Consider the following 16,981-nt stretch of genomic DNA (forward strand, 5'->3'; position numbering starts at 1 on the left):
CAAGACCTGAAAATATACCACAGTATCAAAAGTAAAAGTTGTGCAGGATGGTCCAGAATGTTTATTGTACATCATAAATTAGTCCCTGCTAAAATAAAATAATGTGCACTGCTTTTGTCCCTGCTAAATAAACAAAAAATAATGCTAAACTACAGCAACATTGTACAACTTTGCGGCAGTAAATGTATGGTAAATTGTTTTATATACTGTAGCTGTTGAATTTACCCTGGGGCTCAATAAAGTCTTATCTTTATTTATATCAGTACATTACAATACATTTGTTGATCATATTTTGTATTATTAACGTGAATCAGAAAAGTAAAAAGTACAATAATTCCCTCTGAAATGTAGTGAAGTAGAAGTATAAAGTAGCATTAAATGGAAAAAACTCAAATAAAGTACAAACACTTCAGAATTGTGTTTAATACCACTGATTGCAGTATCCAGCATGTTTGTGGGTCGTAACCATGACTAGATGGTAAAGAGGGTAAAACACTAATTGTAAAAACTTGCAAATTCTCGCGAGACTTGCTGCAGAACAACCTATCTCCACCAGAAAAGGTTTATTTAATCCCCAAACCTAATTGAGTAGGTTTGCATCCTGTCAACATGATCCCTAAACACGCTCCGAGAGGAGGGGGGCGGAGTCACGCCTCTGACGTCACACCTCCTGCAGATTGATGCATGTGGTTTTTTTTTTTGCAGCCAGTTCAAAATCATTTGCAGCGTTTGTGGACCAGCATGAAAACTCAAGCGAAGAAAGCGTGGTCCCTGAAGCCAGATATCGACGGCTTCACTTCAGAGTAGTTTTGTTTTTTTCTCTGCAGCCGATTCTGTTCTTGACATCCCTTCCCCTGTCTGGAGAGAAGTGATCACAGTGCTGCTCACAGCGGCTGTGTCGTCTCCTCATGGAGCGCATCAGCCTCGACTGCCAGGTACGTGCTTGCTCCTGCATGGCCTGGAAGTCACCGCACCGACAGCCTGGTTTTGCTGCTGTACAAATGGAGGAAGAGAGAGAGAGAGCGGAAACAAGGGAACAAGAGTCCCTGGAAGCATTGAGACCAGTCGGACGCTTTCTGTTACTGCGTGTTGTGTCTTTGTTAGATTGGTCTGCTATCTTGAGTTTGCAGCTTTAATTCTGATACCAACATTAATCAGAGTGAGCAGAGAAACAACTCGTGCTACTCAGAGAGTGAGAAGAAAACAAGAAGCACTTTATTTGACCAAGACAAAAAGCATCTTTTCACCCTTTATTTGAAAGCTCTCTCTCTCTCTCTCTCTCTCTCTCTCTCTCTCTCTCTCTCTCTCTCTCTGTCTGTCTGTCTGTCTGTCTGTCTCTCTGTGTGTGTGTGTGTCTGTGTGTGTCTGTGTCTCTCTGTCTGTGTGTGTGTGTGTGTCTGTCTGTCTGTCTGTCTCTCTGTCTCTCTCTCTCTCTCTCTCTCTCTCTCTCTCTCTCTCTCTCTCTCTCTCTCTCTCTCTCTCTGTGTGTGTGTGTGTGTGTGTGTGTGTGTGTGCGTGTGCGTGTGTGTGTGTGCGTGCGTGCTTGTATGACTCTTGAGCATCCTTCCTCATCACTTCAACAGCACTGTCGCATGAAAGATACGACAAAAGCATTGGAAACAGACAGAGTTCGATGCATCAAGTTTATTCCTCAAGCGAAGAATTAAACCTGAGTTGACTCTCTGGAGAGCGAGCTGATATGTTCTCTTCTTGACATGGTCTTATTCAGTGTCACCGCCTCTGGATCTGTAAGCCCTTCCTCCGTTTCCTTGGATGTTTTATTAGTTACACTCAGTTGACCTCATTCTTTTGGAATCTCCAGATGTGGCAAGCTTTCCCTTATCATAACCCCTGTTGTGGCAGAAAACCATTGAAGAGACGCAGTTCTTGGAGTTTGCAGCCAGCGGGGATATTTTATTGCAGACTAGTGTGGTATATTTTCAGGTCTTGCACAATACAGCGAAGGCCCCAAGTGTCTTTGTCTTATATAAGAAGCAGATGTGCAGGATACCAGGGGTTGAAGGTCAAATGTGTAGAATGACGGAGCCCCGTGCATGGTCTTGACACTGTCGCATGAAAGATACGACACTAGCTTACAACAAAATTCAACACGTTTGTCCATTCATCATATCTTATATACTTTTGTGGTCATCCCACCAGCCCATCACATCTTGCCAAGTGGACCATAACGAAACAAACCTGGTTTTCTACTTGAATCCTGTTCTTAAATGTCATGAAAACCTTTTTGGAAAAACAGCTTATCCTTCTACCGGACATGTTCTTCTTATTTCCTGGCATGACGTTACCTCTGTTATGGGAAATGCCAAGAACAACAACTTGTTCTTGGCAAGTCAACTTATTTCCACAGATGATCCTAACAACCAGGTTATTGGGGTTCAATATAACAAGTTCTAAATATGGCTATAAAGTTGTATACTGTGACATTTATTGTAGGATAACAGGAGTATGTCGCCCAGCAGTTGAACGTGCACGGGCCTAGCAGTACTGAGAAGTTCAGCAACTAAAAGGTGCTTAAACAGAGTGCGCATCATGTTATATAGACTTTATGAGTTGAATATGATAGGTGTCGTATCTTTCATGCGACAGTGCTGTTGAAGTGATGAGGAAGGATGCTCCGCGGACACTGTTCTTGCTGGTATAATAAAGTTTATTACAAACAAGCAACACATGTCATGACGGACGTCTAGAGCGCCCGGAGGTCTCGAGTCGAATCTGTGAGTTCCCTCCTTTTCGGGCTCTTAAACCTCCTTATATAGGGTGCATGTTATTCACATTTGGGATGAAGTCCAGACCATGTCTGGGGCTCCGTTAGTCTAAACATCTACCCTTCCCCCCCTGGTATCCGGCACATCTTCTTCCCATATAAGGACAAAGACCTTGGGGCCTTCGCTGTATTGTGCAAGACCTAAAAATATACCACATAGGTCCCTAAAAAAGGAAGGCGGCTCTTGGTTTAGGCTTTCTGAGGGCCTTATCAGTTAGTCGAAACTGGGTTTCTGTTATCTGGTTTCTCTGCAGCATGAGCACAATCTTTCTGTATGTGTCTCTGTTCCTTTTCCATCGTACGACCAGGCACTAGAACGCCCTGCTCGGAGTATTTGACCTTCTAAGAGAACTCGTAACATTTACCGCAATATGCACAGTGATAGTGTGATGTGAAAGCATAAACAAAATATACTGTGCTCGATATTTGTATGTGTACATTTACATTTACATATGAATGTAATATTTACATGACAATACCAGATAGATTTTCCTCAACATATCCCCCTCTGGGGGTCCTTTGACCCCCACACTGACTTCATACAACCTTGATCAGATAGATTTTCCTCAATATCTCCTTTTCATAAATAACATCTTTCTGTCTCTTTTAATTGGGAGCTTTGACTACAGTCTCTTCAAGAGCACGGCTGTGGTTTAAAAAAAAAAAAAAAAAAAAAAAAAAAAAAAAAAAAAAAAAAACCTTTGGTCATTTACTAAATCAAACAGGTTATATGTTAAAGCATTCAAACCACTCTATATTCACACTAATTGAAGTATGCAGAACTGATTTCAAACATTTAGATGTAATCGATAGTGGTAGTTTATTATGATTTGGCTTGGCTTGACTTTCATCAGTTTGTGGAGATGGTTCAGTTGTTATGTGAACTAAAGGAGTATTGGTTTTGTCATAATCGGCGGTCCTATATGAAGGGGAAGTTACCCCTGTCTCAAGGAGGATCTGTGGTGTTGAATGGTCCATCCAGTTGTTCACTGACCTCTGGCTGAGCATTTGAACTGTGTGTTTAGACGGGGGGTGTTGCAACACAGCTGTGTTCTTTTTGTCCCAGCATGCAAGGAGGAACAAACGGTCAAACCGGACAAACAACCTGCCTTCCACCTCACTTTCCCTCCCCCCATGCTGTAATGTGCTACTTTTCCGCTGGACCTTGAGTTTCCTAAACAAATGGTAGATGAAAGTGTAATCCAAGGCTACTGGTTTCCCTGGTGGAGGTTTCCTGTTATACAGTACAAAAAAACCAAACCTCCCTATTTAAAGGGAGGACTGGAATTGACAAATCTTGGCTCATGGAAACAAATGTCCGTTCTTCTATTTCATGTAGCTGATAATTTTTTTTTTCTTTTCTTCTTGCAGGTCTGCCTCACCACATTTGAGAGGGTGTTTGAAATGAAGACACACATGCATTCACATGCACATAAACAGGTGGGCATCAAACTCAACGTGCACTTTACCAGGTTACTCAGAGTGTTTTCTGAAGTTGGCACAAAATTCGCACTTTGAACCATTCACCAAACAAAAGTAAACACGAAGATTTTTCCTGTTTGCACTCAACTGGTGATGGGATATGAACAGGTGCTTTTAAAGTTTACATTTGTCCTGAACTGTGTGGCTTTGGTCTGTTGGGCAACACACGTCACAAAACTAACCACGTCCTCTCTGCCCTAGCTTAGTTCATGGAACAAGTTCTGCTTTGTATTTAACCTCCTTTCGGGTATGAAACACACATTTTCTATCTATCAAACACTTTTCTGCCACTTCCGTTGTGGGCGAGACAACTGCTCTCCCCCCCATCTTTACATCCTGGCTGCGGTTTTCATGCATTGATATGCGAAGTGGATACTTTTACACAAACACACAAGAGAAACATGGTAATACTTATGGTTCTCCACAATCACTCATATTATGTTTCAATGCATTTAGCAGTTTCAGAGCACGTCAGCATCTTAACACAAAAATGTACATAATGCTACATAAAAAGGGGCCTGGGCAAAGAGCGCAGACTACCTGATACAGAAATTGACTGCTGCATTGATCATTCTGAAGACACCGGCCCAAGGAAGTTAAAATAATTCAGGCACCAAGTCAAAACTTGATTTAGGCATATTTCTAAAACATAAATGGCACATTATTTTGACTGGGACTTCTGTTATAACATGACACACAAATACTAGATGTTAAACCTCTTTTTTTTTAAAATGTCTTTACAACTGCCTATATTAATTCCATCTCCCTCCAACCTGGGGAACCTGTGATACCCTCACTCTCAGGCACACATACAATAACTTCAGCCTGAACTGTAATGAGTATTGAAAGATCTATGAAAGGTATACAGAATGTATCCAAAAAGATAAAGACATGAAATACGTGAAATGAGATTATTCTATGTCAGTACATAAAAATCATCCTGTCCACTACTTCAAAGAGTTAATCTGTCTCTTGAACATTATAAGATGTCATAATAATAATAATTGGTTAACTGTGTTGAGTTAAAGCTGGAAGCCCTGGACCATTGGAGTGAAGAGAGCCAGTCCTGTGTTTGACTCAGTTAGTGCAGTAGTCCAGTTAACTGAAATCTTGAGACAGTTTCCATAGTCCTGTTTCTATGTTTGCCTCAACCTTAATAATTCACCTCTTCATGTTTCCTCTGTTCTTTACCAACAGAAAATCGCAGAAGTCTTCAAGCAAGGTAATGTTTGTTTTTTACCTTTTTATTTCTTGTGTTCCCTGCATAATATGTGCAACTCAGATTTTTATGTCGAGTTAATTAATCATTTTTGTATTTGTTTACTTTGTAGATATTTCGAAGGGTTCTGGTAAGCCTGCTTTTTCTCCTTCTTGTATGTCTGGTTCTTGTAAATACAGTTCCTGTTTGCATTCAGTGTGATTCACCAAAATGCATGACGCCTAACAAAGTTAGTTCATTCTTATCTATTTTTTAATTTATTTTTCATAATGAGACCTTCATTGTTTACATCCATATACTCTCCATTAACAGGCTTGTTCTTTCCTGCCTTTGCTTACGCATTCCAGTGTTTTTGTTTTTTTTGCGCTTTAACCCTGGCTATGGGTTCCAGCAAAATACCCTGTTTAATTTACGCTCCATCGTAAAACATCTCATACTGAACATTTTCTCTCAAATTATTTTCTTTCATTCTCCACATCCGCTTCTGTGGACTATTATGATCTTAAAGAAGAGAAGTGTTAAACTCTTTAGTGTGATTCAGGGTGTTTCGTTCAACTCTATAGACAGGTTTCAATGTCGTGCATATGTTAGCTGACTTGCATGATTAATACGAGTTTTCATCCAACAAGATGGCGTAATTAAAAAAAGCACCCGTAAATCCTCAAACTATTGATAACAATGTAGAAAACATGATGGAAATATGGTATTTCCATTTTTGTCGTGTTCATTTTGGGAAGGTTACAGTCTCTCAACCTTACAACATGGATCAGTGCTCTGTATCCATTGCACCTTGTCGCATCATTTCTTCAATGCACCAACTTTTCAGCCAAGTGTAATTTTGCGGTATTTAATTATTATTTTTTTTACATCATTTTAAACGTTTTCATTTAAACCTAATTTCTTTTCACCCTACCTTCAAGCGGGTGTTGTGAAAAAAAGGGTTTCTTCCTTTTAGATGTAGTCAGACTCAGAACACACTTTCTGTCCATTGTGTATACTGAGATGGTCCAAATAACAATGCACAGTTACTAACTAACTAAATATCCTCACTCAACCTGTTTATTTGAAGAACGATGTCACATGGGCTGTCCTGAGAAGCTCAAGCTTAACACTTTTTTCTTCCATTTTATCTACTCTACAGGCATCTTTCCACCCATTATATTGTTAGGTCAGAGATCCAAACGAGACATTAGGCAACCCATCACAGGTTAGTGTGTTTTAAGTTGGTTGGTTGTTTATCTTTTTCTCTCATGCATCCCATCAGAAGACAAACCACTCCTGGCTTTTACTGTAGCAGAGTTTGACGGCAATATGATGAAGAAGCAGGGCAACATTGTGCTCATGATTGACATGTCATTCAATTTTCAGTACCATCAATTTTACTTAAACTGAACCGTGAGTTCTAAATTAACGCAGCAACATAATGATACTGTTTTCAACCCTAGAGCACAGTGTTAAATTCAACAATCAACTAGAAATCTATGCAGACAGAGGATTGTTTACTCTATGCTTGTTTATATGACTTCTTGATATTTGACAATACATGTTTTAGGTGGTTCATTAAAAGATATTGAATTCGTAATGTGTCGGATATTATAACAAATGTAAACCTATGACGATTGTGGTGGAAGTTGACCGAATAAGGGAGACCAACAAAGAGAAATTTATCTTTGTTTATATTTTATAAGCTTTTGCGCAAAAGGACCGAAACCAACAAAGTGACAGTCAGCTACTGACTGCCGAGGAATCGGTCTTGAGTGCATCTTCACTAGGGTTTTTATATGCATAAGAACAAAGAGTCAATAGTTACATTCAACTGAAGGGATAGACATCAATAGTTACATTCAATGAAGGGATGGACATATTTAATATGGAACAGAGAGTCAATACTTATTAAAGAAAGGTGAAGTGAAGGCACACTCTTGTCTCAGACAGCATTTGGCACACCAGTGTGGTATACAGATCAGGCATTTGTATTAAAAGACAGCCAGACGTCAGGGGTTTGAGCATAGTTCAAGCGGAAAGGCAGCCGTCATGCCTTCGCGCAGGCCACAAATAACAGTATAACACAGAGAGTCATTCTTAATACAAAGGTCATGCATTAAATGATCATTTTTCCTCTACAACGATGTATTATACTGCCGAAGATGTAAAAGACTATGTTTGAAGTAATTAATCTATTTTGAATGTACTTTCCTCCAGGCTTGACTTTGTGTTTCAGTCTAGAGACACATGGATCTTTTTACCTGTGCCATGTCTGTGAAGAAAAGCGTCCGTCAGACAAGATTTTATACCACCTCTCGGATATTGACCATTGCAGAAACTGCTTTGTAAGTTCAGAATATCATCAAAATGAACCAATGTATGAAATTTGGAAGCACAATTTGATTCAAATTTTGTAATTTAGAGCCACACAAACCCCAATGCACTGACGTTCTCCTGGATCCCCAGCAATAACATGAAAGACATTTTGAGGCCCCAGGTCACACAGAAAGTAAAAGACAGCGGGGGCGGACACCTACAGGTTTGTACCTGCAGGCCTGGAATCTTTCATTTGAATGTATATTTATAATTCAATAATATTATATCAGCAATGGATCCCATCAATATTTGTATGGGAAAGGGGTTGCTTGAAGAGAAAACCCACTGAGAATTATCACCCAACTCTTCTGCTCCTCTCAGCTCTATGGAGCTTCTTTGTGGCTTTTGGTTTGTTTCGGTTTTTCAGCGCACAATTTTAATGTTTTTGTTCAGTCTCACTGCTGTCCGTGTTGTTTTTGGCTGCAACATTACACAGCTTTTCTCAAGTTCTCAAAACTCTCTGTAAACTACCTACTTAACACCAAACAGCAAACATACAAAGTTAGCGACTTGCTTGTTAACATAGTGGAGCAATTTAGCATCTAAAGAGCAGAATTCTCCCTTCAGTAGTTGGTAGAGACCAAAAGCTTAATGGAACCCAATGTTAGACTTGGGTTTGTCAGATGTTCACAAACACGACTGTAAATGAATGGTAACGTTGCTCTGTAACTGCTGAATATGTTATTAGCAAGCAGTTTGCTGACATGTATAATCATGTCTGCTTAAAATGTGCTGATTTGAGCAGCTGAAACAGAGCAAAGACTGACATGTTGCTATTTGTACTGTTACATGGTCAATGTCAAGGACGCACACATAGACTGTGTGTATATATACAGCTCTGGTGTCGGCAGCCACCTGTCAATCAAAGTAATCCCGCCCTAAAGCATACGCCGCTTTATTATCTATTTTACTCTAAATGGACCATCATTTATTAAATGAACATCATGCTGTATCGAAGAAGACTTGAAACTAGTAATTGAGACCATAAACTAATTTATATAATTCAATTGAGAAGTAGTGTCATTTTCTAATAGACTTCCGTACAGTTGGACTTCTTTTTGCAACTGAGGAGTCGCCCAATGACGCCCAGTAGAGAAAACGCATTGGCTTCACTTGGCAGAACCAAAGGTTGCCGCTTGGACGCACCACAACCTTTCTAGTTCAATCCACTACCCCATTAGTTCTTATTATTTTATGTTTACAAAGCACTGCCATGTAAAGAGACTGTGTTACATTATTTGTGTTGGTGGGATTAAAGCCTTTTTAGATTTTTAGAGGAAATTGTCCATTTTCAGCATATTTTCTCTTTGCAGCTGTTGGACTTACCTGGACATCTGTTAAAAAAACTTGAAACGAGTACCTACTCTGAAGGTATATAATTCTATCTCTATGCAATATTTGTTTGAGAATTTTATCAAATTGTTTGTTAATGACCATGATCTGATTCTACTCCCCAGTGATGCGCATTCTCAGTGAAAATGAAAAGCTTCTCAAGCTACTTGAAGGTGAGTGCACATCTCTCTCATAACTCTCATGATTTCTGCTTATGGTTTAGTCAGAACTCAGAGAGTTATGGAGTTCAATAACCAAAATCAAGCAGTGCTTTATCAGTCTGTTCCACTTGAAATAATCGCTCCACCTTGCTTCAGCAGTCAAGAAGACAGTCTCAACTCAAGGGCCATTTAGTAGCTGTTCTGGTACTTTCAATCATATCAATTGATCTGCATTTCAGTACAAATTTAAGGCTCTACAATCCTATGATATTTGGAATAACTCAATCTGTTGATGTAAATTATGTGATTTTTAATCCAAAAATCCCTAACAGCTACTATTGGACCTTGTGGTGATTCTGATATCTCAATATACTATTTATCTATGTTAGATTTACTATTTATCATCTCTCAGTCCATGCTTCATCGCTGCAATCTTGTGTTTTTCCCTCTAGCTGTCAAGCCAAAGAGGATGATGATACAAACATACCAAAGAGACAGCAACAGAGAACATCGACTTCTTGGTCAGTAAATTACTCACAAAATGTCATTTTTTCGGATCCAAAATTCAGCTGGTAGTGACATTCTCCTGGAGGAAGCTGGTTTTCTAAAAACAGGGATAGGTAGTTTCTGGCAAAAGGAAAAAAAAAGACAAAAAGCCAGAATTGAAAATCCAGCCCTCCTCCTGCTTCTCTTCTCCTCACACAACCTCTCTCCTGAAAGGATTGGCCAAAGTCTACAGAAACATGTTTGATTTTTTAAAGCCTGAAATCTGAGCCAAGAGGAGATTATTATAGAGGTTATTATAGCATTTTAAACTGCCTACCCCAGCTTTAAGTATGGAGAACAGGAGGAGTATGAAAGAGACAGGCGAACATTTTATTTAAATCTTTGTTTGATTTTGTACAAATTAAATAAATTCACTAATTAATTTATTGCTTTCTTATGGTATAAATTGCCTTGTCACGGCTCTACAGTGATAATAATATAATATCAATTTAACAAAATTAATAGATCCAAGGAAGGATTTAACAAATCCCTGAGATTAATATCACGTTCATATTCGTGCTATAAACAACCGCATTGTTGTCTTTCCTTTTGAACTTCTTCCCCGTTTCTTCTCTGATCATGTTCTCGTAGGAATGCAGCACCTTGTTGAATGCATTTGTGTCGGGCAGACTGAGAAGAGAAGCTACCTCTGCACACTCTGCCACCTAACTTTGGCCGCCCATGCCATCATCAAACATGTCCTGAGCTTCGACCACATCTATTGTTACTTTGTAAGTAAGGACTTAAGAACATTCATGAAACGAATATCACCACACGATCCTGAGAAGATGTCTAATCAGGCACAGTGACTTGCTTGGGCCACGGTTGTTGCAAAAAGTGAGGCATAAAATAGATGATAAATAAAAAGATAATACAGGGAATGTCTACAACACCAGGTATTATCAAGGATGTCGGTCATACAGACGAAGTGTTTTAGGGACTGTATAGAGAGTGAATGATGGAACCTTGGCTTTTCTCTGCTGGAAACTTATAATTAGAAAATCCTACTTGTTCTGTCTTTAATGTATACTCTAAATATTGGACATACAAAGCAGAGCTGAACAATAGAAAAGGTTGGAGCAACAGCAGGAGTTAAATATGTGAATATTGTGACCTGTTGACCGTGTGTAACCTTGTGTAAGTAGTGTAGCGGCTAATCGTGTGTTTTCCTTGTTCTTTGAGTACTATGAGTGAACTTCAATTCTTTGATTTCTGTCTGAAGGTATGCTGTCCAATGTATTAAGTACAACATATTTTTATTTTAAACCCATCAATGTTTTGTGTGTTTTTTAAATTAGCCAAGTGCAAAGGCGATTTCCACCATCTGGTTCAGGATATCAGAAAGACAGATTTTGGTTCTTATCACGTAAACACTTTGACGTGCATTGGCTGCATTATCTACCTCAGTTGTTGGTGGTTGTTTGTGTTCTGATGATGTCAGGTTGAGTAATGAATCCTCATAAACTGAAATCAGTGTTTGTCTTCTTGTTGGTTATTTGTGTAAATCACATCCGTTTTAATCTGTGCAGAAAGCGTGGCACCCGTCTACTCTGCTGGCAAAGGAATCCTACCAGGATTACACTAAGTCCTTCGCCTCCATGATGCTTGATTTTGCTAAGCAGTCAGAGAACATTCATGGTACTGCAAGTGCTGATATGAAGGTAATATAGTGTACAAAGTCAGCAGTGCAGGTTTCCAAATGTATGCGTTTTTTGTATTATTTTGAAACCATGTGACTCTCTGTTGCAGCAAGTGAGCCTGGAGCCTGCCAAATTCACATCAGTGAAATTCACTTGTTATGCAGATGGTTGGTATTTATTATTTCATGGCTCAATTTATGTTATATTCCTCTTAATAAAACTAAACCTTTATTGGAACCCAGAATGATGATTTACCAATTGAGCCTGTGGTTTCTTGTAGCTTTGAAGGAACTGGAATCCATCAGAAATGAAAACAAGGAGAGCAGCTTGATTACAATAGTAAAACCTGGGAACAAGTTGGGTATGTATTTTATTTATTTTATGACTTTTAGATTTTAGTTTTACAATATACACATCAGTCATACAAAGATGACATACAGTATGATACGTTATATCTCAAACGGTGTCTTGAGATGTGCTAAGACCCACACTGTCTAATGTATGGAGACCTGACAACAGAAAAGCCAGATTAATAATCAAGTTTATACAATAGTTGCCATTAACATACCTAGAACTGGAGAATGCCAGCTGTTGATCTCACCCCCTCTTATTACACAGCCTTGCATGGCCTTATATTATTCTGAAATGGCCCATTCTGTATAATGAGAACCTTTTTATTTTTGGTACTTTACTTTAATACTTTTGTAATTTTACTCACGTAATCAATTGAATGCAGGACTTTTACTTGTAATGGAGTATTGGACACTGTAGTATTACTACTTTATTCAAACAAAATAACAATTTTTTCTTTAATCACAGATACAGTTTATGCATTCATTTAGCAAAACGACCTGTCGAGGCAGACATAAGAGCGTGTATAGCCAGACATTTTATAGATTTCATAAAACAATCTTCTATTTTTAAAAAGTTATGTTGAAAATATTTTTGCAACTAACCGATTTGAATTGACAACTTCATTCCACTTTCTTTGTTTTTTGTAGAGCTTCGTTCTCAATTGTACAAACTACGCTGTCAGGTAAAAAAAAAATCACAATTACACATTTCACTGCAGTAGCCTAGATACTAATACTGTACCTAATACTATCTATTTTGTTGTGGAACATTAAGAACACAATTTTGTTGAATACAATAAACTTCTTTTGACTTTTCTTTTGTTTCTTTCCGGCAGAACTGCAGTATGAGCTTTATGAACATTCCTACCTTTTGCAGACATTTGTCACATTACACACACAAAGAGGTATATGAATATTTTCATAGCTTCCTACATAAAGTATTTGTGATTATACATGATATACTACAAAATAAGACCTAACATACTGTCCCTTATGTTCTTTTATAGAGGGTGAAGAAATTCTTTGGGGGAGGTACCATTCCCTTTTCTTTCATTTATCATATTATATAAATCAGATTGTGTATAATTGTCAAGCTGTTTTACGCAGGATATCATTTTTTTCCCTCCCTTTCCTACAGGTGCTGATGGTTCAGACCACACAGGTACACTTTTCTCCTTTTTGTTACAAGTGCCAAAACTTCATTAGTTTAAAACAATATTGGTCAAAAATGTCTGAAAATACATAAATCTAAACCTGTTAGCTATTTAAAAGGATAGCATAACATTTTATTGTTATTTTTCATAGAAATGATTTAGTATCAATTTACTTATTAATATAGTCTCTGCATTTTTTTTTACATTTTCTTAACAATTATTGATTGTATCAAGTTGTAGAAGTTTTTTTTCTATCTTTTAGTTGCAAAGATCAGGTTAATGTTCACATCTGCTCTAAGTTAAGAAATAAAGTAATGGATTTTGGTATTTATTGAACTCCTACTCTTAACACTCTTTCCTTTTGAATGTTAGAATGGAAACCCAGTTTGGGCTTATACAAGCATCTCATCGTGAGCTTGAGGCAAAATCAACCACTTGTTGGTGAGCAGACCCGCTTGTCATCATTGTGTTTTGTTAAAGTGTTAAACTGAAAAAAAGAGTAATTTCTTATTTTGTTTGTTTGTTTGTTTGTTTAGGTGTTCCCCTGGTTGTGGCGTGTGTCAGCACTCAGGTCCAGAAGGAACCGATCTATGTGTGCTTTGCTTGTCAGGACTGTTTCACCGAGTCCTTTCTCAGACAACACTTTGACTCACAAAAACATCTCATACACACATCGGTGAGATCTTAAGTTATTTATGTGGTTAGTCTTCGTTATTATTGCACAGGTGCAGCTGTGTGAGGATGCTACCAGTACCACTTGTGTGTGAGGAATAGCATAAGACGTGCTCGTATTGTTTTTGTAGCTTAAAGTCACAAAAGTGGCTTTGAGTTATTTTTTAACTGCTATACAAAATAGATAAATATTTTATTTTATTATCGTTACATAGTCAAGTACTGATGCAACAACGTTTGGGGTCCTCACCTTTTATGTGAACTAATGTGATCAGACGTGTACTTATGCTGTTGGAGTGAACCATATTTGAATGCCTATTAAGTAGTGTCAATCTAACCTGGGAATCCATCATAATGAGTCATCCAGAAGTGTTATTTTGTCATTGCATTGTAACCCAGTTTGATCAGAAACACTTTTAAAAATGAAATAAATATAACCAGCGTTTGTCTTGAACTCTTAGCTGTACCAGAATCCCTGGAGGCTGACCGTTGCGTGGGAGAATCGTCTGGATGTGAAAGTCTTGAGGTCAATGTCACAGGAAGAGGAGAAGGAAAAACCAAATCAGATGATGCTGAAGGTAAAATGCCAAAGAACTTTTAGAGGACTTATTTTTCTAGCACTAAGGTGTTTCCCGTCTGTGTAGAGATCAACAAAAGGCCATTTTAAAAGGTAATAACTAGCCACAGTGAAGCTTGTTAATGTAATAGAACGAGAAGGTTAGTTTCCTGCAATCATCTTCTGTAAATGACATTGTTTTCTTTATTTATTACTGATTAAGAACTTTTCCTTTCTCAGGTACTTGACATGCCAGACGGGATGTTTCAGAGACTCAGCACACTGAGTTACCCAAAATGTAGGAATTGGTCTTTTTATTATTATGATAATTATTCAGATTTATAGTTTGGGAGACAAACTCACTGCATCTCTCCTCTCTGCACTTAAGCTCTAGTTTTTGACAACATTGTCACCAGTGATGTGCTCTGTGAGATTAATTGGAACTGGTTTTGGTCAAACAACATGAAGCAGTTTGACATATTTTTTTGCCTCATTCTTGATTTCATCTGCAGTGATGAAGAGACTTGAACTACAACACATTATCTTAAAGCATGACGGTAAGTGATGAAATCATTTATTAGGCAAAAACAAGATAAATTAACATGATTGCTTGCATCTGAATCGTGCATGTTTGTCTGTTTTTATGTCTGCAGTTCCACCGTGTGAAACATACAGTAAACTCAAGGAAAACGAAAGATTTCCTCTACTAGGTGAGTACCACCATAGAGAAAAGGTCCTGCCAGAATTCAGAAGTGCACACTGGGTGTTTTTAACTTTTCTTTACCTCCTGTTTGCAGGTAGACAGTTCCTGGTCATGCACGACGTTTGTGTCAGAGGTCAACAGCCCACCGTGGGATTCCTGTGTCTGCTGTGTAAGAGGAAGTTGTCAGAGGATGAATGTTATGCTCATGAGTTCAGCCGGAAACACATTGCAGCTTTTTTAGTAAGTATTTTTACTCTCACTTCTTATTTTCTGTTTATGGTAACTGTTATGCTCCCAATCACTCAGTATGTCTTGTGATTATTTGGGGTGTTGTGCAAAAGCAGACAAACAACAGTGCAGTAAGTCATGTAAGGAAAAATCCAATGCAAGAAGCATTGTGTCTGCAGGCTATAATATTATCTTTTGATGAATGGGAGATCAAGGCAGAACTGCAAAATAAATGTCAGTGGGAGCAGCGAATTGTGCCACTGTCGTATCTTTCATGCGACAGTGCTGTTGAAGTGATGAGAAAGGATGCTCCGCGGACACTGTTCTTGCTGGTATAATGAGGTTTATTACAAACAAGCAACACATGTCATGACGGACGTCTAGAGCGCCCGGAGGTCTCGAGTCGAATCTGTGAGTTCCCTGACTTTCGAGCTCTTACACCTCCTTATATAGTGTACATGTTATTCACATTTGGGCTGAAGTCAAGACCTTGTATGGGGCTCCGATATTCTTATACATTTGCCCTTTGGCCCCTTCGCCCTTTGGCCCCTTCGGCCCCTGGTATCCCGCACAACTGTTTCCTATATATCATATAAGGCAAGAGCACTGGGGGCCTTTGTTGTATTGTGCAAGGCCTGAAAATATACCACACCACAAACTGTTTATTTTCTGTATATTTGCTATGAGATGACAGTTTGTTTGGGCAGCAATTTTCCAATTACTGCAGTAAGCAGCGATAAACAGGCCCTCGCAGCTCCGCATATGTACACAGGCTATTATTATACTTTACCTTGCTGTGTTTCAAGACCACAACGTGTAAATTCATATAAATCGGTTGATCCTTGTTGCGTAAGGCTGACTTTCTATTAATAGGTAGTATAATGACTATAAAACCAAATGGGCATGTAGATGCCCTCAGGCCTGGACTCAAAGGCTTGCCATCCAGCAAGGGAAGTTTGGGGCAGACTGAACAATGTTAAGTCAAGTTAAAACAACTCCCTTCCTGTGTCTTGACAAAAAAAAAATATGACTATTCTAATTAGGTTTATGTTTACAATATCTGTATCCCTGTTCAAAACAACTGGCTGTTGCTGGAAGTGACAGGAGCCTGATGTGATGCTCCACATAATAATCTTGCAAATGTGAGCAGTGAATGTTTGGCATAGTTTAGTGGTTTATATGCAACCAGCATGATAGCAGGCAATAACTTTTGACTTACACTATTCATCCATATAAAAACATATACCAATGTGCACCCATTATAGTGTAATGGAAATGTAGTGTGTGAAAGTTTGGAAATTTACTGTGTAAGTTTCATGTGCACTGCGGACAGGTACTGAGGAAAAACAACTTGTTTTCCCTCTTTGACCTTCACGCCTGCCTGATCATCATCATGTAACAAGACATAACAAGACATAACCTTGACCATTGTTTGTTACAGCCTATATAGCCGAGAGTGCAGCCTCTTTCTTTAGTGTACTCTTTTGCAGACTCTGTATGACTCTGTAAATCTGTGCCTCTTCTTGCAAGAATAAAATACAACAAAGACACTCGATTGTCATTTGATCTTTATTTCAACGCTCATTGAGACTCATCTCGGGACATTAACAGATAGGATAGAATTTCTTCCACCACAATAGTACAATGCCGAGCACACAGTGACCTCCAAAGAGTGTTGTCTCTACAAAGAGTGAACTTTTCTTTACCTGTGATTTATAGGATACAATAGTTCTCAAGTGTGTATATCCTTAAGAAAGGTGATTGGATAACAATTAAGATAAATATGAGA

General features: G+C 38.5%; 1 protein-coding gene across 3 annotated transcripts in view; it reads left to right on the forward strand.

Moving 5' to 3' along the window:
* Window positions 1-691: 691 nt before the first annotated feature.
* LOC129097110 (uncharacterized) overlaps window positions 692-16,981 on the forward strand; it is a 28,828-nt gene continuing 12,538 nt past the window's right edge. For 2 of the 3 annotated variants that reach the window (XM_054605842.1, XM_054605843.1), the window contains exons 1-25: window positions 692-935; window positions 4,157-4,225; window positions 5,465-5,489; window positions 5,599-5,616; window positions 6,628-6,693; window positions 7,689-7,816; window positions 7,894-8,010; window positions 9,161-9,218; window positions 9,305-9,352; window positions 9,793-9,861; window positions 10,478-10,617; window positions 11,416-11,547; window positions 11,636-11,693; window positions 11,807-11,887; window positions 12,528-12,562; window positions 12,716-12,784; window positions 12,887-12,911; window positions 13,018-13,041; window positions 13,406-13,474; window positions 13,570-13,709; window positions 14,167-14,283; window positions 14,502-14,559; window positions 14,774-14,818; window positions 14,915-14,971; window positions 15,059-15,204. In XM_054605842.1, the coding sequence (XP_054461817.1) occupies window positions 909-935; window positions 4,157-4,225; window positions 5,465-5,489; window positions 5,599-5,616; window positions 6,628-6,693; window positions 7,689-7,816; window positions 7,894-8,010; window positions 9,161-9,218; window positions 9,305-9,352; window positions 9,793-9,861; window positions 10,478-10,617; window positions 11,416-11,547; window positions 11,636-11,693; window positions 11,807-11,887; window positions 12,528-12,562; window positions 12,716-12,784; window positions 12,887-12,911; window positions 13,018-13,041; window positions 13,406-13,474; window positions 13,570-13,709; window positions 14,167-14,283; window positions 14,502-14,559; window positions 14,774-14,818; window positions 14,915-14,971; window positions 15,059-15,204 (1,821 nt within the window). In that variant the 5' untranslated portion in view covers window positions 692-908. The remainder of the gene's footprint in view (window positions 936-4,156; window positions 4,226-5,464; window positions 5,490-5,598; window positions 5,617-6,627; window positions 6,694-7,688; window positions 7,817-7,893; window positions 8,011-9,160; window positions 9,219-9,304; window positions 9,353-9,792; window positions 9,862-10,477; window positions 10,618-11,415; window positions 11,548-11,635; window positions 11,694-11,806; window positions 11,888-12,527; window positions 12,563-12,715; window positions 12,785-12,886; window positions 12,912-13,017; window positions 13,042-13,405; window positions 13,475-13,569; window positions 13,710-14,166; window positions 14,284-14,501; window positions 14,560-14,773; window positions 14,819-14,914; window positions 14,972-15,058; window positions 15,205-16,981) is intronic. The other variant, XM_054605841.1, reaches the window with a different exon arrangement.

Source organism: Anoplopoma fimbria, chromosome 10, assembly GCF_027596085.1.
Source record: "Anoplopoma fimbria isolate UVic2021 breed Golden Eagle Sablefish chromosome 10, Afim_UVic_2022, whole genome shotgun sequence".
NCBI lineage: Eukaryota > Metazoa > Chordata > Actinopteri > Perciformes > Anoplopomatidae > Anoplopoma > Anoplopoma fimbria.